This window comes from Lepisosteus platostomus, chromosome 10, assembly GCF_059453375.1.
Source record: "Lepisosteus platostomus isolate fLepPlt1 chromosome 10, fLepPlt1.hap1, whole genome shotgun sequence".
NCBI lineage: Eukaryota > Metazoa > Chordata > Actinopteri > Semionotiformes > Lepisosteidae > Lepisosteus > Lepisosteus platostomus.
Genome location: NC_142620.1, coordinates 55146636 through 55170557, shown reverse-complemented (window position 1 = coordinate 55170557; position 23922 = coordinate 55146636). Strand labels below are relative to the sequence as shown.

Here is a 23922-nt window from a genome sequence, read left to right as displayed (position 1 = left end):
GATAGACAAAATGGAGAACATGGAAGAAGAGAGAAGGAGCAGGAAGAGAAGAATACAAGAAAAATGCTTGTGTCAGGTGAGAGGTCGTTGTCCAGATCATCACAAATGGCCAGATTCAGGTGTTTGGGAACCTGACAAAGGTTCCCTTAACAAAGGGAATTCTGTTCTCTTTAAGAATCTCTGATTTCTCGTATAAAGAAGTTATAGGTTGAAAACGACCTCTCCTGGTTACTGGGAACATTTATGGAATAGAGAGATGGGTTTCCCATTCATTTTGCAGCATCTGGGTTTATAGTGACCTTTAATTCTAGGCTGTATTCTGTTTTTAAGCAGGAGGCAGACTTATCTCTCTTGTTCGCCTGTGTAGGTGTTATACAGGATTTTGAATACTTGAAAGCGGTCTGGGATTTCTGGTCGGTCAGGACACTTTGTTTTTAAATAAGTTAACTTGTACGTTGTAAGTTTATGTTGTCTGCTGTTTAGTGTGTCATTTTCATTATTAATAAATATTTGATTAACCCAGTGTGGCAGATTTACTACTAACTTACCAATATATCAATATATCATCGCAGCCCTGTGGCAGTAAGATCTGCTCAAACTCTCTGAACTGTCTAGCACTGAGGGCGATGACAGACTGACCATTACAGCAAAACCATATTATCCTTCCATGTAACATCTGACTCTCAAAACTGCATGATATTCTCCAACCTGCTGTGTGTGCATCTGAAAGTTTCTAATCACTGTGATATCATTCTGCTTCCATGGGTCTGGAAGCACCATCAGGTGTAACTTCCTTTCTCCCTCCTGAGGGCGAGCATTCATTTCGCTTAAAGTCTGTGGAAAATTTCCAAGGCACAGACAGCAGCACAAATTAAGACGGAATAAGACCTGACACCTGGTAAACACATTTTGCAAGGGAATGATTTCTTGGTCACTGTGCTGCTAAGTCCCTACTCCAGAGACCCTCTCAAACAAACGCAGTTGTTCACACATTTTCCCCTCTTTAATTAACCATGGTCATTTCATTTTAAAAAAGCAAAGCAACCTAAGTGACAGATATTTTGCTCAATGCGAATAGCTCAAAAATGAAAATTAAAAAAAAAAACAGATCAAAATGTTTCTTACAAAATTAAACCCCAGTCACAGAATTTTAAACAGTGAATCCAGACCAATGCCTGTGACTACCACATGCTGCTGTACCAGCATTGCCACTAGGGGGCAGATTACAGACTGCATTCACGCTGAACGTCTGCGAATTAAGAGATACAGACGCACAGACTGCATCTTCAATTAAAAAAAACAGGCATCCCACAAGTTAAGAGACAGTACCGTATTAAAGACATAACAATCAACATAAACATATATGTATTTCATACAAAATGTATGGTACTTGAAAGTCCTTTATAAATTAATATCAGAACCCATATACTGTAGGACTCGTGAGAATTTTGAAGAAACTGCCCAGCCATTTTTTTTAAGAAGCTGATATCCTAGCTTCTTTCAGGAAACTGCTGGATGAGATGCTCAGATCAATTGACTACTTACTGCTAAAAAGCTAAATGTGCTGAATGGCCTTGTTTCATTTATAAATGTCCTTATGTTCCTGTGGACTAACCTTGTTTGCAGCTCTATGGAGTTAGCCAAGCCAATATAGATTAGTACTGTACTAATTACCCAGGTACTGCAGAGGAGTCCTGCAGGCAGTGGTGTAGTTCTGCTTTTGTTGCATGTAAATTACAGAAAATGCAGATTTCACATTCAGGCTCCCTAACATGGCTACAACCAGAGCTTTAGGTGATTCTACGTGAATTAATTCTAAAGCCATTTTGCTGGAGACTGCAGCTCACTTTCACCTCTCTGTGTTCTTGCACTGACAGGTAGAATTGCCAGCAGATAAAGCAACAACTATCAAAGTAAAAACTGCACCTAAATCACACACCAGGAAATCCAAATTAGCTTTATGTGGTTAGAATTAATGGCAAACAAAAGATACATTCTTGCATAGATTTTTGGCAACAAAGACCCTGCAACCATGCGCTGCAAACAATTATTGGCAAACTCTTGTTGACAATGTGTGAACACATGACAACCAGATACACCAACTGTTCCAATCCACTTTGGTCCCAATTAATTTGAACAACTCAAAACATTTTTGAGTAAAAAAAAGTTAAAAATGGAGACTTCCTCCCTAATTACAATGGCTCTTCTGAATTTACAGATCCAACATTTCAATTGTTTATGTACTAATACACATGCCACAGCAAAATTAACTGGATTAAAATCCAACAAAAGTGTCTAATGGAATGAAAAAGTTATATAAATCTTTAAAAGTTATCAAAATTTGACATACATATAAAGCAAATCTATTTGCTTTTTGCCTAAGCTTGTTATTAGCTAGTTAAAGCTTTAACAGACATTTTCATTCCAATAGTACAGTGTTAACTGTAATTCTCCATTTGTGTAACCATAAAAACAAACAGAAAACAAACAAAGCCATTTATACTATAACACTACAGCACAATCGGAGGAAAAACTGCTAAAGCTCAAATGGGGCTAGAGAATCACAGCTATTTCTTTCAACAGCTACTTGAGGTAAAGACATTTTTTCAACAGGTCACATTCAGTCAACAGGTTGCTGTGCATCTCTGGCTGCTTTTGTGTCTTGACCAGGTTGCTGAAAGGAAACAGGACACAGATGATAAAAAGATGCTGAATAGGACCCAAGGCCTCACAAAAGCAAATTCGCAGACTCAGTGGCAGCAGCCAGCAGTGGCAAAGGTTGGCACCAAGAGGCTGAAATCAGATTGGCATGGATCGAAACACACACAGACTTTCATTCTCCGTGTTTTCAACAGCACGCCTCTCTGAAACTGAAAGGCGGAATTTTGTGCTTCATTCACTCCAAACAGAATATGCTCGTTTTAATTCATTAGCTACATAATTAGGGTGAGCCGTGGGTTGGGAAGCATCCGCTTCATTAGTTAATAACCCCAGTTAATGTCCTCAGCAGATAAGATGAGTAAAGACGCTGGAACGCCAAGAAATCTACCAAAGAAAAGCAAAGAAACAAAAATAGCATCTCGGCTGCTACCGCCTTGGAGAGGGAGTCAGGTGTATTGGCTCCATCGCTGTGTGTGACTTTTAATCCACTGCATTTCGCGTGAATACTTGTGATTGGTAACTGCAGTGCAAGTGCTTATTTTTCTTTCTTTACTCGTTGTCTTATCTCTGTTCACGTGCACTTAAGAAAATAAGAAAAGTTCCGAACAAGAGGAGGCCATTCAGTGATGATGATGTGAGCTACCTAATGAGCAGTTATCATTCCCAGGATCTCATCCAGCCATTTCTTGAAAGAATCCAGGGTATCGGCTTCAACAACAAGGCTGGGTAGCTTTATCCCAGCTCCCACCACCCTTTGTTTGAACTGGACTTCCATTTAGCTTCCACTTGTATCCTCTGGTTTGCGTAACAAAAAATAAGTCATTAAAAATAAAACAATAAAACACAAGACAAGTGAAGACAGTCTTGCAGGAATCTTCCACAGCCTCAGCAGCACCTCTTGCCATTGAAAAATCTGAAAGCCAGATGCCAGATGTTCGATCAGGAAGAAGATTTTCATCCAAGTTTCACCAAAAGATGAGCAAAAAGGAGGGGCCTGCTGTAAATACAGAAAACCCCTCCAGGACTGAAAGTGAAAAATAAGAGGCTCCACGCAGAATACAAAAAACCTATTTCTAATAGTCGATGAACCTTGGAACAAGCTGAGAAAGCAAGAATGTCTTCAAGAGAGCACTGCCCTATCCAATCTGCCTAAACATGAAGGTAATGTTGCATTAAATAAATAGGAGGAATGGATCTGGCAAACAATTTAATACTTAAAAAGATGAAAGCAGAATAAATGTCAAGTTCCATTTTTATACTTTTTCCCAAAAAAGTACCTTCAAATTGTAAGCTTACTGCGGCAAACAATTCACATATCAAATCTGGACATGCACTTCCTGCGAAATCTCAGATCCCCTTCAAACCTTCCAGTTAAGACAACTACTTGCAAACTAAGCGTTAAATAAATACAATAAAGAGGCAGTGATTACATGTCTTTTTCTGTTGAAGTCCCACATGCAAATTATCCTTTTTTGTTACTAGACAGTTATGTTTCAAGTATTGAATCAATTAATCAAAAATGTTTAACTCACAAAGCACAATGCTTTCCTGCCAATAAACAGATTTACAGTAATAACTCTTCTCAGAAAGTACAAAAACGTGCAGCCTTGTTTTTCTCCTGCTTCCCACAATAAATGATTTTCCAACAGTAATGTCAGGATCAGTGCTTCAGAAAGTTAACTGATAGCCAACACTGATATTTGTTTTAAATTCATAGCTCGACTGGCAGAAAAGGTAACAAGTGCAGGGTTTTAGACGCAGGTTGCAGAATACAAATTACAAAAAAAAGATGAACATTACATTTTCTAAACAGTGGGAAAACAAGGAAAAAAGGGGCACATTAGGATAGCCAGTGTGTATAAAAGTACTGAATTAAAATCAAGGGATGTTATGGCACAATTGTACAATGCACTAGTAAGAGCTTATTTTGAATATTGGGAACTATTTTGGTCAGCACACTACAAAAAATGCCTTGGAATCAATCCAGAGAAGAGCAGCCTCATACATTCCCAGGGTCAAAGGACCAGTTAAAAGAACCAAATCTTTTAAATTCCGAGAGGACAATGAGAGGACTCTATTCATGTATTCAAAATAACTAAAGGCACCGACAAGTTCAACTCAAACGATATAATCAGAATCAACAGGGAAACACAAACTAGAGGAAGGCACTTCTTTACACAAAGGGTTGTGGGGGTCAGGAAACATTCCCCAGCCATGTTGTTGAAGCTGATACACTGACTTCTCTGGATACTGGCTGGATGAGACCCTCAGATCAGTTGGGTCTTACCAAATACTGTACATGAGCCGGGCAGCCCGCTCTCATGTGGAACCTTTCTTCTACTCTTAACTTCTCTGATTGTCAGTCAATACTGAATCCCAGAGAACCAGGCAAAGATGAATGCATTCTTAGAAAACGAGTGCCGAGTTTGTGGATGAAATCCTAATTTCCTCTGTAATGTATTAATAGGCAATGTTATACTGCAGGGTATAATTTCGCAGAAGAAGACTGCTAGTGCATTAGAATTAGAGGTTTTTGAAACTGTAGAGGTTCAACAATTTAGACCGTTTTTCCCATTTGATGTTACATGTGTTTTTCATTATGACACATTACAGTGTTGAACTACGGAACAGGATTTGATAATCTGCTGTAATACAGTACCTAGAGTTTTCAAAAGCAGGTTGCTTGCTTTTATCAAAAGCACTTAAACAGAATGTATAAGGACAATATCAAATCACAGGTCTTTGCTGCCTTCAGAATTGCAACATATAAAACCCTAAAATGAAATCGTGGTGCTGGTCAGTCTTGAAGCATAACCAGCTACTAAGCTTTGAAGAATTTTTCCACCCTGCACAGGCATCCATCCTGAAACATGCTATTTTCCCCAAAAAAGCGGGTCTGAGGCCAAGTCTCATAGGCTCCTGCAGGCTGTGCTGAACTGTGCATGATGTGCTATAGCCCCAAGCCCCCTGATCCTGGCTTCAGGCACTGCAGTCCCACTACAGCCATGCACCATCTTCAAAGGAGCTCCAGCAAGTGAGTCCAGGATTATTTCACACAATAGCCATGCTTGGAGGGAATGTATTACTTACAGTAAGTAACTGGCACCAAAGCAGATAAGTGAAAAAAAGATCTCCTGGGATCTAAACTCATCGTGTTCTAACATGGGCTTTCACATCCCCAGACAAAAACACAGAAGACGACCAAGGGCCAATCAGCCCAAAGTACAGGTTTAAATGTACCCAGTTTGCTGGTAATTAGTATTTTATCACTCTCACTTTATCCTTTTTTCATGCAATGCCAAACTGCAACATCAAACAAACATTCAGTTACATCAGGACACAGACAAAGTGCATCAAAACGAGTGATCAGAGACTGATGTCCCCATCCACGGGTCTGGTGACGAATGAAAAGCAGGGGAATCCAGCCCAGGTCCTGGGAACCCCCACCCTCCACACAGCTGCTGGCTTCAAAAACAAAATCCTTAACTGAACTAACGCGTCGCTTGACCCGAACCAGCAAGTGTCATTTCTAATCAAAACGTTGCAGATCCAAATTCACTTAAGAAACAGATTGGCCACCACCAAAAAGCTTAAGACTTGAAAATCCATGACTTAAAGTTAACTGAATTACAAAAAAAGAGTTGGGGGATATGTGTGATATAATAATATAATTATATAAAATATAATTCTTCCCCGGACATGTAATGTACACCGTTTACCAGTAATTAACGAGGCGCTTAATATCACAGCTCCGCCTGATCTTGTGTAGGACTGTGTCTGCACATATTCACAGCCTATCCCCACAGTACAGCCCTTTATCTTAATTTGTGTTAAACCTCATCATTCTGACTCACTTGTGTTCATTCACCTGCACGTGTAATTAAACACACAGTGGTTTAGCACTTTTTCCAGCCCGGAACATAAACACATCTGTGCACTAATGAATAACAATGTTTTAACAAAAGCCGTTCTGTCATGTACAGCAGAGTCCCAGAGTCTGCGATTCCCGTCTGATTTGAGGAAGGGCAAAAGACGGGGGGTCTGTTTTACTAGCGAGATGGCCAGAACGCCCTGGCACCCCCAGTACAGCAGTCAGCCCCGTCTTCTGCAGACAATGATGTCACCACTACAGCAGCATGCAACACACAGTACAGTGTGAAGCACAGCAGGAATACACACCAGCCTCCAGTGATTACAACTCCTCTGAAAGCAAAAGAGTGCACTAGTTTCTGCAAACCAGTACTTAGCACAGTTTTAATTATGACAGAAATACTGATACAATTCTAACAAATATCTTATGTTAGATATTCCTGCCACTGTTAAATAAACACTGATAAGACTGAAAGCTAAACTTTCCGCCACCCTGAATCTCATTAAGTACCATTAAGAGAACAAGGCGAGTATAGTCTTGCCTTCCTTAGGTCTCATTTTCTCCAGATCACTTAGGCAGGAAACGATACAAATATGGCGTTTCATCTTTTTAACGTTTTCCAGTAATAAGGTACTCATTTCTGAAGTCGCGGGTTTAAACGGCAAGTCAATTGTTCTCAAAAGGCTATATATGAAAAGACCATAAAAGAAAACTGCTCAAGAAAAACAAAACAGGATGCACACAGACTCAGTCTTGACTCACACAGAGTGAGACGAGTGAGCACAGACACACCCAGCCATGGGAGACCTGCTCCCTGCCGAACAGCCTGCTGAGGGTAAGAGGAGGTTTATCTTCCTCGGTGTGTAAACAGTATTCAGTACTATTTTTACGTCAGAACACAATTGCCTTTAAATGGTCACTGTATAATAAAACTCGCAAGAAAAAAATGCTATTTTTGTTAGAATGAGGTCCTGGAGTATCTCTAAATTACATCAGCCTCTGACAGTTCCAAGAAACCCAGTATTGTTTACTTTACCCTAAAATAGAAATCTTCCAGAAACCTTTCAGTGTTGTCTGGGCTTGTGTTGGGGACCCTCCTTCACTTTAAAGATCAAAGTTCACATGACAGCCTTATCAAATGAATGAGGACCCATTCTCCTGGCCCAAAGCTTATTGCTCTTTCTAGGTTTTAGCAAGGAATTGTTTTTTTACACAGTCTCAGCAGAAGATTAAAATGACAAAGTAGCTTCACATACAATTCTAAAAGAAAAGAGATAAAATTATCTTTAAAAATACCCAAAAGACATGCAGAGATGATTAACAAGACCTTAACAACAACCAAGAGCAGATGGCTGCATATATCAGGGCTTGTTCACGTCCTGTAATTGTAATAAACTTCAGCACACAGTCCAGGTGGGTCCTGAATGATCTATATTCCTTTCAGCAAGAAGGCTAATTGTCCCATGCATTGATCGCTCTCCCAGTATCTTTACCAAAGCAGTGCTTCAGTTTCCATTTTTGACCACAAGATGAACCTGTTTTAAATGAACTTTTACAGCAGAATCTACCTTATTTATCCCTTGAGAGATTTTAAACACTACAATTAGGTTCGCGCCTCAATCTTCATTCACTGAAGCTGAAACAATTCACATCTCTCAATCTGTCTTCCTAACTCTTACCCTTCAGTCCAGAGGTATTTCCTGTACTTTCCAGGGAAACAGGATCCTTATTACACTGTGGAGACAGGAAGGGAACACTCTTCCAGATGTCTCCAAATGAAAACATCATGCAAATTCATCACAATCTTTTGCAATTTGATTTCCACACTCCGTGCTGAATTCATGCTAAACCTTCTCTTTGCTTTCCTCATGCCTTCTACAAAAGGCCATACTGTAAAGAATTGTAACACCTCAATCAGTCCTAATAAAAAGCATTTCCTTTTCTATAATATAAATCTGTGCTGAAACAGTAAGAATTCCTTCTAACTTTTTAAAATATTCAAAGGACCTAACTGATTTCAAATGCAGGCCAAAATCTTGTATTACATTTTTGTGACAGTGCAGCACACATGAACCCTTTTGTAACAGACCCATGACGATGATATTATTTGACAAAACCCCTATTACCAGCCATTGGGAACATTCATTTTCACCAAACTATCACTTACTGATGTTTATTGCCACAGAAAATTGTTCATTGTTTGCAAAGCTTTGTCTTGCTCTCAGAATGTCAACTATTGCCAGAGGAAACGGTGTTAAATCATATCTGGATACACACAAGTGACAACAGTCACTGGCATGTTCTGCTCACTGTGAGAAAAAAAGAAAATGAATTCCAAAAGGCAGATATGTGTAATATGTTTGAAACATATAACGTATTGGTGCAAAAAGTTTTTTTTTCATATTATGTGGTATCATTTTAATTTTAATTGTCAGATTTATTTTAGGACATCTTTTAGGGTTATCCTAAAACCAGTGTTCGTCAAGTGCGATTCCCAATAAAGACCCAAAACCAGCAAGAGGAAAAGAAGCAAGAAAAGGCAAGTTTGTTGAAATGTGAGATGAGATCTGAACATTTCTATAAAGTACACTGTACTACAATTTGTAGAAAAAAGGAAGCTTTTTCCATTAATGGCTCAGAAGTTCATTTAAATGATGATGATGTCAACTCTAATGGCTCTTTTTATCATACAGTGACAAACACATTCTTCAGAACTTCCTTTCCTCACTTCCTGTCAGCAGTGAAACAGCCAATTGTGGAAAATTTCCTCATTTCAAACCACACAGATCCCAGCAGCTATGGCGTATTGTCATAACGGTCACTGGCAACAATGAGGATGTTAAAAGAAGATATTTTACTTATATTTCTTCATACACTAGAGCCCCTGCAGGACCTTACTGTATTAATAAAGCACACCAGTCAAACTGCACCATTTTCAAACGCATTGAAACTTCACTTGAGCACATCGAGACCCCAGGGACCCATTCGAGCTGCCTGCATACTTCCTCAGTCCTTTCCATGAACTCTCTGGCCACTTCAGCCGAGTTGTGTGACACAATTATGTAGGTTAAGCTCATCTGTAAATCCTCTAGGGTTACATCTTAAAGTCCTAATATGGGAGGGCATTTTCTTGCCTATATACAGTCCATAAAGAGCTGAGTATAGTCTGTTGGTTTACCGTGTGTCTTATATTAACTGTACGCACCTGACTTAAATAATCAATTAGCAAAAATACCATGTTTGTGATTTAGAAGTCAGAAGCCTCCAGTAATTTAGGCTTTGCAAGTAATACATTATAAAATAAAACTATACTTACAAATAAGTTCAGCCCCTTAGTCATCTCTCTACTGCAAAAATTTGATATAGTATGCATAATTCACGAGCTCAATCAACTATTCATATTTGCAGATTTTATATGCTTGAAGAAGTAATGACAAAATAATCTGAAATTAATATAAATTGAGAACACTTTAATGCTAGCTACTGTTTAATGTGTGAATTTTCAGTATGCAATACATTACAGCACTTCCCATCCTCACATTTCTCATTAAAATGTAAATAATAACAAGGAAGAAACATCAGGCAATAGCTAATTCGCTGTTTACGCAAAGCAAAATTCACTTATACGTTAAACAAAAAACAGCTTTAATACATAAGGAGATTTGACATTATGAGAAACAGTAAACAGAAAAGACCCACAGGCACAGAAAGAAAATGGAAAGAATTTTAGAAAATATTTGTATTTCTTACAAAAAAAACAACAAAACTTTAAGAAAAACGACGTTGCTAGGACTGAAACAGCTTCAAAACCTTTTTAATTTAGCACTGGTACTAGATACAGTATCACTCGTTTTAAACAGGAATTTCAATTATAACATCCAACTAATCAGAAAACAGAAAACCGTAAATTATAGTTTATGTTAAAGATTTTAACCACAACATTTCTAGATAAAACTGAGATACAATTCTCACTCTATATTCACAACAAAATCTAAAAAACAAAATAACAATGCTAAAAAAATACACAATTAAATATGTTCAATAGTAGAATTTATAAATACTTGCAATACGATACACTCACTAAAACATTTAAGAAGCACGTTTTTATTGAAACAGTTCATAAATAAGTTTCCTAATGTAAAAATCAAGAGTATGAGAATGACAACAGCATAGTCTTACAAACATAAGACTCAGTAACGCATGATGTTTCTGTTCTTCCCGTTAAGAAATAATGGAGGTGAATTACTCTCTACATCACTCTTCCGAACAGCAGCGTCTACAGATCAAACGCTGCGCTACAGGAAAAGATGAGTCAATAAACACAAACGTACAAAGGCTGGATGTCTAATATGATCGTGAGACATAAACTAAATATTAGGTTTTTGTTTTGCCCAGCTAAAACATTACGAAGAAGAGGAAATTCCTCATTAATGTAAGCGAACAATGTGGAAGATTAATATTGTCATTTAATTAAACGTTCACTTCAGACCACATCACTTTGCTTCTCCAAACCAAATTCAATAAGTTAAAAGAAGGAGAAGGAACACAACTCTCCGTATTGCACTCCACCCCGATCCCACCCCCTCCAGGTGCAGGACAACAGGCTGCTGTGTGATCAGCGCAGGCCAGGCAGTGGATTTCAGCGGCAGTTACAACAGCACACCAGCATATTTGCAGGGGCTGTGCAGCCTTCTTCTGCCACATGTGAAATGCAAACACAAAGTTTACAACTGAACACCCATACGTCCCCCCTTTTTCTAACTGCTTCTTTCAATGCAGGGACGAGAGGGAGCCGGGACCTATCCCAGGACACGCTGGCACACACACTCACACCAGGACCTATTTTCCCAGTATGTCTTTGGGCTTGGGGAGGAAACCAGAGCTCCAGGGGGAAACCCACGTGAACAAGAGGAGAACGTACAAACTCCACATAGACAGCTGGAATTGAACCTGGGGCCCAGCTCTTTGAAGCAGCAAAACCACTGCACCACTGCGCTACCCTTAAACCTGAATAAAATAATTAAAATTAAATAATTCAGTATTCTGTCTGACTACAATAACACTAGAAAATGTGTAGGCCACCCGCACTGTGGATATGACTGCCTAACAAGCTCCAATCACTCTGCTGCAACACAAGCAGGACATTTTAGTCCAAAACCTCCTAAGCAGCACATCTGGAAAATACGTTTTTCAGACAAAACTATAATGGAAATAATGAACTATATTTCTATTGTGCAATTTAACACTATTCGTTGAGGGAGAGAAAACTTTGCTTTGACTTCAGCAGGAAGCATTTATGTTGAATATTCAACATACGCATATTGTACTTTCATTAGACACTTTGAAAGCGCTCTGTACAAAGACCGTTCCAGGGCAGGGATCAATTCTCCAAGGTTCATGTGCTGAACACTTTTGGCCTCTCTATAATTATTAAGCAGTAGTCTGCTTTAATTAAAATCATTAGGAGGAGGTTGTTTTAATTAAATTTTGGAAGTACGTTATTCAAAATGTGACAACTGAGCCACCAACAGTCGAGTGCTTCATTAATAAGCCAGAGAATATCTGGGACCATTTGGATCCATTCAAATGGTGAAAGCAGAATGCTGCCACATCAGGCCACACAAAACTGTAACATGACCAAAAAAGCACTACATATTTTTTTATTTTCTTTCATATTTAGCTTTTTATTGCAGCTCAGATGCAGAAGTGAAACTCTGGACTGCCCTGCATACTTCTACACAATTTTGTCCAGAACAGAAAGTAAACATAAAACAGACTGGAGATGAACCCTGTTTGTCTCTAAAGCAGTTGTTTCAAAGCTAACATCTTATAATGTCTCATACAAAACTAAAGATGGACATCTTTGAAACAACTGCCTCAGGTGAAGAGCCAACGAAGTATGAATTAGTGTTCTTTAGAAGGCTTGTGACATTCTCCCCCGACAATGTGCCATGTCTACAGCACCACAAATGGCATAAAACCACATGACATGAGACACATGATGTGAAATCATGTTTATTTTTATGCCTGGGCAACTTCTTCCGACTGAATCACATTTGGGATCAGTAGGCAACCATATGCTTCAGCCTATCAAAAAACTTGAGCTTGAAAAGTTCTACTGTTTATTATACTATAGGACTAGTTAAAAAACTTACATGTTTTTACGTTCTCAGTACAGATGCAAGAATGGTTTTGAAGAAAAAACTTTATTCAGTGCTTTCTACGTCAGTGTCTGTGGTGTGCCAACTTGTCTGGGCTGCATGACTACAATTAAAAAGAGCAGAGTACGGAGAACTATGGTGACCACAACATGTCATTCAGTGGAAACTATTTCCTGACTAAATTTTAAAAAAACATACTGTTTTAATTTATCCTTATGTCCAACCTGCAAAAATATATTTAAGTGTGTACCTGCACACTGGACTGAAATTTTAGAAAATGCCTCCTGGTATTCTTTACATTGCACTAATGCACGCAAGACAGCCACACACCTTCAAAGACAAAAAGCATGACTCATTATTGTTTCCTCCTGCGACGCAATTGGATGTTATAAAACGATGTGTCTGCGAGGACAAACCCACATTAAAAGTCATTTTCAGAGAAGATCAAGGTGTTACCAAGAAGGACTGCGTGCAAGCTTCACTCTAAACCGCTGAGTCTTCAAAAAAGCTACAAGAAAACCGACCTTCTTAACACCACTTGACAGAGAGACATTCTGTATGGAGCTTGCATGTTCCCCCTTGGTCAACATAAGACTCTTCTGGGTGTTCCAGGTTCCAATGACCTTGCTGCCTAGAAACATGCTGCCTGGGTTAATAGTCTGCTCTGCATTCTGTGCGGGCATGCACATCCTGCAATAGACTGGCATCCCATCCAGAGAGTAGCCCTGCCTGTATTTCCAGGATAGGATCCAGCAACTCATACCAGAAATAAGCAATTTTCTAATGATGGATGGCTGGAGTTTCATTTCACAGGCTGCTGGTGCTTTCATAAACAAGCTCATGCTTCGATGTTCCCACTTGAGTTTCTGACATGAGATGTTTCGGGGGGGAAAGCCAGCAGGGGATTGCCATAGCTGCTCACCCGCTTTCTCCTCACTTTCTGAAAGTCATTCCAGAACCTCAAAGACGCCAGTGCAGCAAGAGAGAACGTGGGCATCGAAATTAACGAACACTTCCTTTTCTTCAAGGCTTGGAAAGTTAGGTGCAGTTGATGAGATGTTAAACATGATCCGAAGTTTCAGTGAAAAGAAAAGCTCTGAAAGTCATGTCACCAAACTACAAAGGTGAGTCTGAGAGCAAACCCTCGCCTGTCTGCTGAGGAACTTTTTAAAGCAAAGATCCAGGAACAGGATATTGCATTCTATCTCAGAGAGGGTACTTTTACTGCTACAGAAGCTGGCAATCCCCAGAGACCTAACCGAGAAGGAAAATCACATTTCGAGACTCCCAGGGTACAAGCACTTTCTGAGAATTCACCTTTTTGAATATACCCTCAGATAAAAGATTGCAAATAACTAATAAAAACAAGTTAGTGTTTAGATGTACAATGCCCCACCTGCCCCTTACTACAAAACAAATAGTAGATTTTCTTTAAGTATTAGTCTTTGCTATATAGATCTCTGTGTCAACTGCAATATAAGAAGGATTAGGAGGTAATGCTTAATTTAGAAGTACACATCCCTTATTCTAACAGATTCTAAAAAAGCCTTCCTACCAGGTTAACCTCAGAAAATAGTTGACAGTTAGGCCTGTATTGCAAAATCTAAATTCTTTCAGATATCAGAAACCAAGACAAGAGCTTTAGTTCACTCTACTAACCTGGCATTTTATGCCTTGATATCATAAGTGTACTGTAACCCATTATTTTAGCCACTGGCCTGTGATGATTAATGATTTTTCCCTTTTATTATGCAACCATCTGTTGAGAAAGAGTACAAAATATTGATAACTTTCATAGGCAGCTCTGGAATGTAATGGTGTGTGCAAAACCCAGGAATCTGAATACTTAATGCAGTCTGGTCAAAACCAATATAATATATTACTATGTGCCCTAAGGTACAAACGATTTTCCAGCATGACTTGAATACAGCATAAAGCTTTGGAACTTGCATAGGCAAATACACTGAAAACTTATTTTCTTTCACCCCTAAGGATAAAATCAGTCTCTTGTGTGTGTCTTTCTCTAAAATAGATTTTACATTATAAATAATGCATTTGTTCTCAATAGCAAAGCAACAGAAGACCCAATTTGCCCTCACAGGCCCAGAAGCTGGATCATATAATCTTTAGTAAAAAAAATACATCAGCAGCTAGGACAGAATAAAGGCAGAAACATGCACATGCACAGTAAACCTAGTGTTATGTGTTCAGACACAAACAAGACGTCGCACAATTTAACAGATTAACAAACATCCTACAAGTGTTTTAAGAACTAAGTTTTCATACTGATTTTTATAACTTATTTTAGAAACCCATCCTGAATGAGAACTTCTTTCAAAGTGAGACAAAAGTTATACTTCAGAAGAAAACTATTTTTACAAACTAATGGGTTTATTGTCTTGGAAACTACATCAAATGCTTGCAAAAGATTTTTTTTTCTCTTCCCTATCATCTTTCTGGAGCAAAGAATAGCCTGGTGTGGATTTTAGTCATTGGAACTGGATTCCCTACTTTCCTTTTGGATTACCTAGCAGTTTTCCTTCAGCATCAGTATGTCCCTCCTTCACTTATTAATTAAAAAGAAATACATATTTTTAAGTGATACTTCAGTGAGTATATTAATAAACTCGCTTGATGATGAAATTGTGAAAATGTATTCCTGTAATACATTAATCTGGTAGTTTCACAAAGTTAAATTTACAGAAGTGTCTGGAAGTCACCTTAATTTTCATTGCATATTGAAGGAGGCTGAATACAGATGCAAAACTCTCTGCACCACATCGTCATGGGGAAAGTCAGAGAATTATCAGAAGACCAAAGGTAAAGGATAAACAGGACTACTTGGTCATTAAAGATCCCAGAGGTAATACTGGTAAAGGCTGTTAACCCATGTCCTGGTTAAATTCCACTCATGGCTTGTACAGTCTGGCCTCCCCAAAGTTTCGCCTGTCTTATACTGGTGAAGCAATTGTCGCCCTGCGCAGTACTCCACTGCAGCAGTGGATACAGAAGTGCTGACTTGTCTCACCTTCCATTATGTACAGTAAGTTCGTGCAGAGGGCAATGTCTTACACTCGCGATGCACACACCTGTACCGGTCTCAGAACTGTAGCAATACAATGGGCAGATGAAGACACCTCAATCCAGAAAGCGTCAAACTTCTGCAGATCAACTGTTTCCGGCCATGTCTTCTACAGATCATGGTATAAATGCACTATTGAGAGGTGATTTACTGCAAAACAGATTTTTAAACTGTATAAATGAAAGCAATCTATGATCTAATACGATTTCTATGATGAGGAAGGCTGTTGTTATCACAGGGGTGCTGAGGACCAGGGAATTTTTCTCTCTTCCAGAACCTGAAAAACAAATTTTTAACAGACACCCATCCTAAGCAAGCTGGTGCTGAACACTGCAAGAGTGAGCTCAGATGGTACTACAGGTGATAACCTTTACTAAATCCAGCTCAAAGAAGATTTCAAATCGCCCTGAATTCTAGCACAGATCCTATTAAAATACATTCACAGGACGCATACAGCAACGGAGTCCTTCAGTCGTGCAAGCAAGGAACCAGTTCACAAATGTTAAAGTAATACCAGGATTTTACAAAAATACAGAGATCTTATTGATTCTGCTTCTTAATAATATGCTTAAAAACTATCTTCACATTAAAGTGATTTCCTATGCTGGGGCACTGGGTTGTGCCTAAAACCTTTCATGTGTTTCAAACCTCAACAGTACTCATGACTACTGGGACAAGGTGTCCACCCACAGGGTTTACATACTGTAGTAATAATCCTTCACAGAGAGAGGACTGGGGGTGGGGTAACAGCAGACCTGTCCAACCCTGATAGCAACAAAATGCTAGCGGAGTGCAGGGAGTGATTAGCTCAATTACTTCATCTCTCAGGCCCCAACACATTGTACAGGCGCCAGAGGATAGCCCCAGTGGGTCTGGCAATAGCTGTAGTGCGTTCGTTCACCAATGTGTTAACTGGGCACTCCACCCTCTTTTGCGACAAGGCAAGATGGCCCAATTCCAGTGCTGCAGGGCGGTTGTGACTGCGGGTTGTCATTCCAATTCAGCTTCATTATTGATAGACTCATCCAACGAATCCAAACTTTTCCCTCGCTGTGAAAGGGCAAGGAAAGCCTGCAGACGGACTGGCCCTTCAGGACACGAGCTGACCCACCCCGACACTGACACTGACACTGCTGCTCACCTTTACTCTTCTACTTCCAGAGGACATCACGAATCGTTACCAGTATGTGTACAGGCAATCAAGAACTCCTCGATCGGTTGCTTCCTGGGATGGTGAATGTTTTTATATTATTTTCAAGTGAAAAGCATCATATCTGTATAACTCTTCTTAGCCTCATTCCTTTCAGTCTTTTTTTTACTTCAGAAAAATAAATTCAATAAAGAACCACTTAGATTCTAAGCACGACTCCAGTTACAGCGTTTTTAAACAATTGGATGAACTCTGCAGTAACATTTATTAATCTATTCCTGAAGCCATTTCGCATTAACAGAACAGTCTGTTCTAAAGCAGCTTTTCCAAAAAAAAGGTCCAAAAGACAAAGCAACAGAGTCACTTACAGTACATGGCAATATTATGAGAATGCTCAGACATGATGTCCATATAGGAGTTTACCCAATAACAAAGAGACTTAAAATGGAAAACTAGGCCTGATTAAATCTAATTTAATACCAAACTAAATCACCTCGAGTGTTGCTACATTAAATACTATTTAGGATGTATGCAGCTCATTTGAATTTCAGATTTTCTTTACATTGTCCTTATTTCCTTCGGTCGGGCTTTGATTATAATTTTAAAGAAGGCTAAGACGGGTTACACAAGCTTTCTGGTTTCCAGGTATTGTCTAATTGTTCAGAATGACCAATGAGTGGCATAAGGAAGTGAACAGAAATATGAATTCTGTTTCACATGCCACACAACTAATGTACCTTGGATGATCAGCATGTTTTTTGCAAACACAAATTATACTTCTACCCTTGAAAATCCTTATTCTGAAAAACAATGGCCTACAGGTCATTAGAACCTAGATGTTTTTAGCAATGATTATTAGACCATCGGATTAATATATAATGTATTAACTTGCATCTACTGTACCCATGTTGTCTCACTATTGTCAGTATTACACAGAAGTTCCACATTTTCAAGAAGAACCTGCTTATTCACAATTAGGAGACACAGGTCACAACCTTAAGTCTGCCGTAAAATTCACCTCAATTGCGTCTACAAATTGTAAACAGGGTACAATTCAGTCCAGCAAGTGTGCTGCATTTCTGAACGGTGCTGAACAGGACATGAGTCAACCTCTCTCATGTATTAGTAAGACCTCATTCAGGATACTGTATATAATATTCATCATCACATTACAGAACAAGACATTACTGCTCTGTAATTAATCCAAAAAAGAGCAATCAGATACATTCCCAGGCTTGAAGGAATGTCCTGCCCTAAAAAGTTTAAAGAAACAAAACTTGTTTCTACTGAATCTTGTCTGCCTGCAGAGCACTTGAAGATACTGACTGAGCCAACACAGTGAACAAGGGTGAAATATGATCTAAAGGGAACTTCATGTTTAGAAACTAGAAGCATCTTAGATAAACAAATCTCCAAGGCCCAGTGGTATTCTACCAGCTGCACTTTAGGAAACAAGATGGTCTCCACAGGGCATAAATAAAACTCTTCCAGCTGTCACACACGACAGTAGAAATACCTATTAACAAAACACCCACTCGACAAAACCGATTCAAGTAATCATAGACCAATAACCAATAGGAGTTATGTGGTTATGATGTAAGATTATGGGAATCAGTGTTTTTCAGGACCACTGCTCTTCTGTTAAATCTATAGATCCTCGCACAGTTAGTAAACTAGTCAGGTTTGCAGATATTACTAAAAGGGGAAGATATCCAAACAACTTCAAAAACTGGACAAACTGGTCCAGAAAGACCAAACTCAAGACTGGGGAAACATCTGGAAGATTGCATACACTCCCAGGTGTAAATTGACGTAAATTACTAAAATAACTGACCCATCTGAATCCTGAACAGAGAAGAAGACTATAAGACTGTAAGACTAGTCTAAAAGGCTTTGACAAAGTAAATCCAATGGACTTCTTCAGAATGAACAGTGACACTCAAAAGGGATCTGAGAGTCTGAAACAAGACACCAGCAAACTTAAGAAAAGCATGTATGATTTGTTCAGTTTAAATAGCTTCTAGCAGCCAAAAAAACTAGATGCGCCACATGATCTCCTCTGATTTGCCATTAATACAGCATGTTCTCTGTACTGTGACCCAACGTTTCCCCCTGTGTACTAATTAATCTCTATGGGACAATCAACACAGTCCTACAGGAGCCGTAGCAACTTTTAGATTTCACCCCAACCCACCTTTAAATAACTTAATTGATCTAATTATTCACTTAATTGGATGAAGTAACCATTTTCCACAGTTCTTAATCAGTCGCTAATTAAAAGATACCAATAAAATCTGTAGGCTGTGAACCCTGGAAAGAAACTGAATCATCAGCCACATTTGTCTTGAAGACATCCTATATTTGTATTACTGCACGTCTAATAGGGCAGAAAATTAACAATGCAACTTCTATCAATAACGTTACACTCTATCCCACCCAATCGACCTTCCAGGCACGTACACAAACAGACGCATTACAAAAGCAAACATTTCAGCAGGCGTTACTTCTCCTGACACATTCTTTAATTCCACCAATTCTTTTACGATGCGTTAATTCAGAAGTATCATTTTTAGCAGCATTCTGATTTTTTTCATCCATATGAAACCGACGTCGTTACACAACTCTGGCAAACCCTGTTGCACATGAAGCTCTCCTACAGAGGCAGGAAGTGTGAGAGCCACGTGTGATGCTCCAAACATCTGAAAGTTTGAAATCGGCACCAGGCGGGGTGTTGAGGGCTCTTGCCTAGAGCTGTAAAATTAAGAAATTTGAACTCAAAGTAGATCCTGCTCTACATAGTAACTAACAAAAACAATTTCCAAAAGTTTGTTTCCTAAACTTGGTAAGTTCGCCTAAAAAATTCCCACTGCACACGTTGGGTACCCCAGTGCGGCACACGTCAGAACCAAGGTCCAAAGCTTCCTCCCCCCAGCTACTCCTGCCTCCAGGAGCCTGATCAGCACAGCCCAGTCCAGTGGCTGCAGCACTGCTATGTGGAGCTTCAGTGCCCCTGGGAGAGCTGGGGACTCAACTGCTGATGGACCAGATTCTTTCAAATTCAGCTCTTCTCCTAGAGGCGAACAGAAAAGCAGACTGACTGCGCGGACGTGACACAGCTTGGACTGTCAGCCCGCCCCACACAAAGACTGCGAGTCTCAGGTGAGCCCCAGGTGCTCCGATCGTGCCCTGTGTTACACAGCAGAGAAATCATCCTGTAAGAGCTTACTTTACATTAAGCACATTTGTAGCCAGATCTGTTAAAATAAAATAAAAAATGCCAGAGCCCTTAAAACAAACGCCCTGGGCACAAATCGGGTTTCTTGTGTAGTGCAGCAAACGCAACGCTGTAAACATGTTTGCTTTTTGTCCGAGAACTTTGAACCACTGCTCCTGCTCAGGTCAGGCCTTGTGAAATCAATACCAAAACCAAAACCAAGACAGCGTGTCAGGTGCAGGGACCACGTATGGCACCATGGCTGGAAAAGGGGATAAGCCTCACTAAAGCACCAAAACTCTGAATCTACCGCTGATCGTACGGACAAAAGTGTATTTTTTCCAGAAAGCGGGACAGGGCTTTCCTGTGGAGCAGATCTGCACGCCCACCCCAGGAGCTGCAGGTGTCTGTGCCATGCTGGAAAGGGGGCACTGCGGTCAGCCCCTTCCATCACAGTGGATACACTCTGCTTGTGATTGGAGTGGACAGAACCCCCTGATAATACTGCTTAACCGGGAACAAAAGACACCTGTTTCCATGAGATGTAAAGATGGTTTAAAATACTGCAAAAGCAATTTTGCATTAAGTTGCATCCTTGATTCTTACGGAGTACAGTAAAAATCCCCATCATCATACTACATTCCAGCCCACAGCCAGAGACAGATGGGTGTGATTTTATTGACACCTGGCCTTCCTACAAGCTATTGTTCAGCAATAACAAATGGTTTTGTATTGTTTAGGCTTGTAAGTCGGGTGGTGTCCCACACCCAAGCTTGAACCATCAAGCTTAATGCATGAGTCTTCACAAACTCGAAGGCGTTATCTGACATACGGCATCCTGCAGCAGTTCAACTCTTCACAAAGCGAAAAGGCAAACGGGAAAGTGGTTAACAATGTGTGCGAATGAAAAACTTGTCTTCGGGGATTTCAAGTAAACGCTTTCAGCGGTGTGCGCTAGACTGGGTCATTAGATCATCCGGTGACAAATTGGCGCACATCTGGTTGAACGGTAACCCCTCGTTGTACAAAGGTGTATTTTGTCTATGCAGAACAAGCACAGTAATAACTTCTCGTTTGCTTTTTGTGTATTATTTAATTAAAAAGGACATGGGTTGATTGGCTAATGCTGTTCAAAGAAGGAACGGTTCTCGATTAAACCTTCCCTCCTGCTACAGGCCCACGCACTTCTCTAACGCAAGGAAATGTCACCAAGTTTTAATACTACTACTAGTAAAGCACTTACCAGTTTTTTGTTCTTGCTGTCATCTTCGTTTGGTTTTCTTTTTGTGTTTTTGTTGGGGTCCTCCCCGCCGGCAGCTTGTGATTGATTTTCCATTTTTCTTTTAAACCCCTGGCCTTCTTTTCAAAGTTAATATCCTCTCGTCGAAAACTGATGCGCTCGACCTCTCTCGGTTATCCCTCTAAAACAACCCAGGGAGAAATTCTTCCTCAGCCATGCCGTCAAGCCCGAACACATGGACACATCCCCAGGCTGTCTGGAATTCACTCTTCAATTACCAGCAAAGTTTCCAACAAATCGCGAGTTTGTGACAACTTTCCAGTCTCGCCAGGCGTGCTGCTGTTTGGGTCCAGGGTTGTGTATTATCAAACGTGCAGAACAATCCGTCCCAGCTCGAAACGAATCTGCATTAAAAAAAACAGAAAACACTTACAGCAAAGGGAGGAGAGGGGAGTGAAAGTTATTTTTACTTATCAAACATTACGCAATAATGTCTCACTCTCACTGAACACGTTTACAAAAATAACTTTTGAGACCCGCGAATTACCAGCTGAGAATAATGCTGGCGTGTCTTTATCCCTGTAATATTTCAGTCAGTAATTATGACATTGGTTTCGTCTATTTGACTAGGCGGAGAAAAGCGCACTGGTTTTCTTTTTAATACAACGAAACAACAATATTGCGAATCGAGAGAAACACATTAACAACAATGTTGCGATTCGGGAGATTATACAACGAAACAACTATGTTGCAATTCGGGACAGAACAACGGAACAACAATGTTGCAATTCAGGAGACAAGGGCTGGGTTAAATCGTAGCAAACGCTTCAGCTGATTGTAGAGGACTTGTTGGCTATCGCAAATTGACTCCAGACCCAGAATGAGCTCTAACAACAAACCAGCCTTACTGACTTGATAACTTACTCTAGCTCAAGTGTGTATCAATAGAAGCAAAACGCATTGCACTGGTGTTTTATTATAACTGCATAAACAATTTTATTTGCAAAAAAAATAAAGAAATGTATCGCCGTTAGCACAGCACAGACTGCTACTTCTAAAATGACGAGCGTGTCTCAGTTGCTGTTCACTGGATCACACCCAGATGTTAACCGTAGTCGTTAACCTAGTTATTGATTATTTTTCTCATCACGTTACAATGAAACAAACCTGTCAAACCAAACTCACAAAATCCCATCCGAACCTTACCCTCGCAACCAAACCTGACAGCCAGACCCACTGTGATCACCGCCTACCCCGAGTTCCCATTAGCGCAGCGCGCTTGGAGAAAGAGGGCCCCGCTCTGCCGCCATTGGCTCTTTCCGGAGTCGCTCACGGCCCGGGCTGAAGGAGGCGGCGAGGCTGGGGCGGTTTTGACTGTAAGGTCAGAGTGACATCTCCGGCGAGCTCTGCACGCTAGTCTGAGGAGGGCAGGGTTTCGGGTCGTGGAGAGAACAGCGAAATCACACCAGTGAGAGCGCCCGCCTGGATGGTAGCGGTAGCACTTACTGTACCTGCGAAGGCTGATTCATAAAATCACCGCCGCTCTCTGGCTTCACAGCGTACTTGGCAAAATAACCATCACGTCTTCTTTTCGTGCTTTATTCACCACGACCACTTTAATACATGCTATAACTGCCACCTACCATCTTTTTTTGGGCTGTGTCCCTCAGCGCTGGTATGATGGGATAATGAATATTCCTCGAAATCGCTTGTACATCTTCGGCGAACACTCCTGTCTGCGCTCGGCCTGTGTCACGTCGTCAGGGAAGATTGTCAACAGCTTTCACCACGCACGGCCTCGTACTGTACCACAGTTTGGTGTGCTTCACTGTGCCTGCTCTGCCCACATGCCCACGTCAATAACAAAAAGTCCTCTTAAAAAAATACCACCACCCCGCAATTTCTCTTGTGGGAACGGAGTTTTACGCCCTGTGAAACGTACAGTATCAGGGAATCCAGCTGTAGTATCCCTGCTGTTCTTTTAAGGTGACATGGGGGGTGCAGAGATCAGTACAGCGTTAATACATGTAGGCTCTGCCCAATCACTCAGAGATCTTCCTCGGATGGGTTACTTTACTTGAATCTTCCTGGATGACCTTTCTACCATACTACAGTACATAATGTATCAGGGCTGTTAAGAAACACCTTGCTTCTGAACAGTCAAGTGAGACAGACAGTACAGTCTTTTCTACTTGTCAGAACAGGAATCCCAGATCACCTTCGCTCAAGGCAACAGAGTTTACGTTTTCAAACAGCAGAGCCTGCTCAGTCGACAGTGTTGACCATGCCACAAGGCTGCAGTCAAGCCTCCATCCAGCCCTCAAGGAAATACCGTAGCATAGCGACAACTTCTGATGCAAGGAAGTATGATTTTATGAGTAGCCCTGAAGGAAAACAACAGAACAGCAAAACTTCTCCCAGGACGTGTTAATGCTGGTACTCATTTCTATTTTATTTTCCACTTATATTATACTAGTACTCCTGTTTCTGCTGTGTTAATCAGATGATGGCTCTGTCACCAGCCTTCTGAATGAGAACAGACG

At 40.3% G+C, this 23922-nt stretch overlaps 1 protein-coding gene across 9 annotated transcripts in view; it reads right to left on the bottom strand.

Moving 5' to 3' along the window:
* diaph2 (diaphanous-related formin 2) overlaps window positions 1–22746 on the bottom strand; it is a 488074-nt gene extending 465328 nt beyond the window's left edge. Inside the window, exons 1-2 of one of the 9 annotated variants that reach the window (XM_088597461.1) lie at window positions 22586–22746; window positions 21383–21783 (exon numbers count right to left, since the gene is read on the bottom strand). In XM_088597461.1, coding sequence (XP_088453587.1) covers window positions 21383–21475 — 93 coding nt within the window. In that variant the 5' untranslated portion in view covers window positions 21476–21783; window positions 22586–22746. Of the gene's footprint in view, window positions 1–21382; window positions 21784–21926; window positions 22156–22303; window positions 22503–22546 lie in introns of those variants that run through there. The other 8 variants (XM_088597456.1, XM_088597458.1, XM_088597455.1 and 5 more) reach the window with 8 other exon arrangements.
* Between the last annotated feature and the right edge of the window lie 1176 nt (window positions 22747–23922).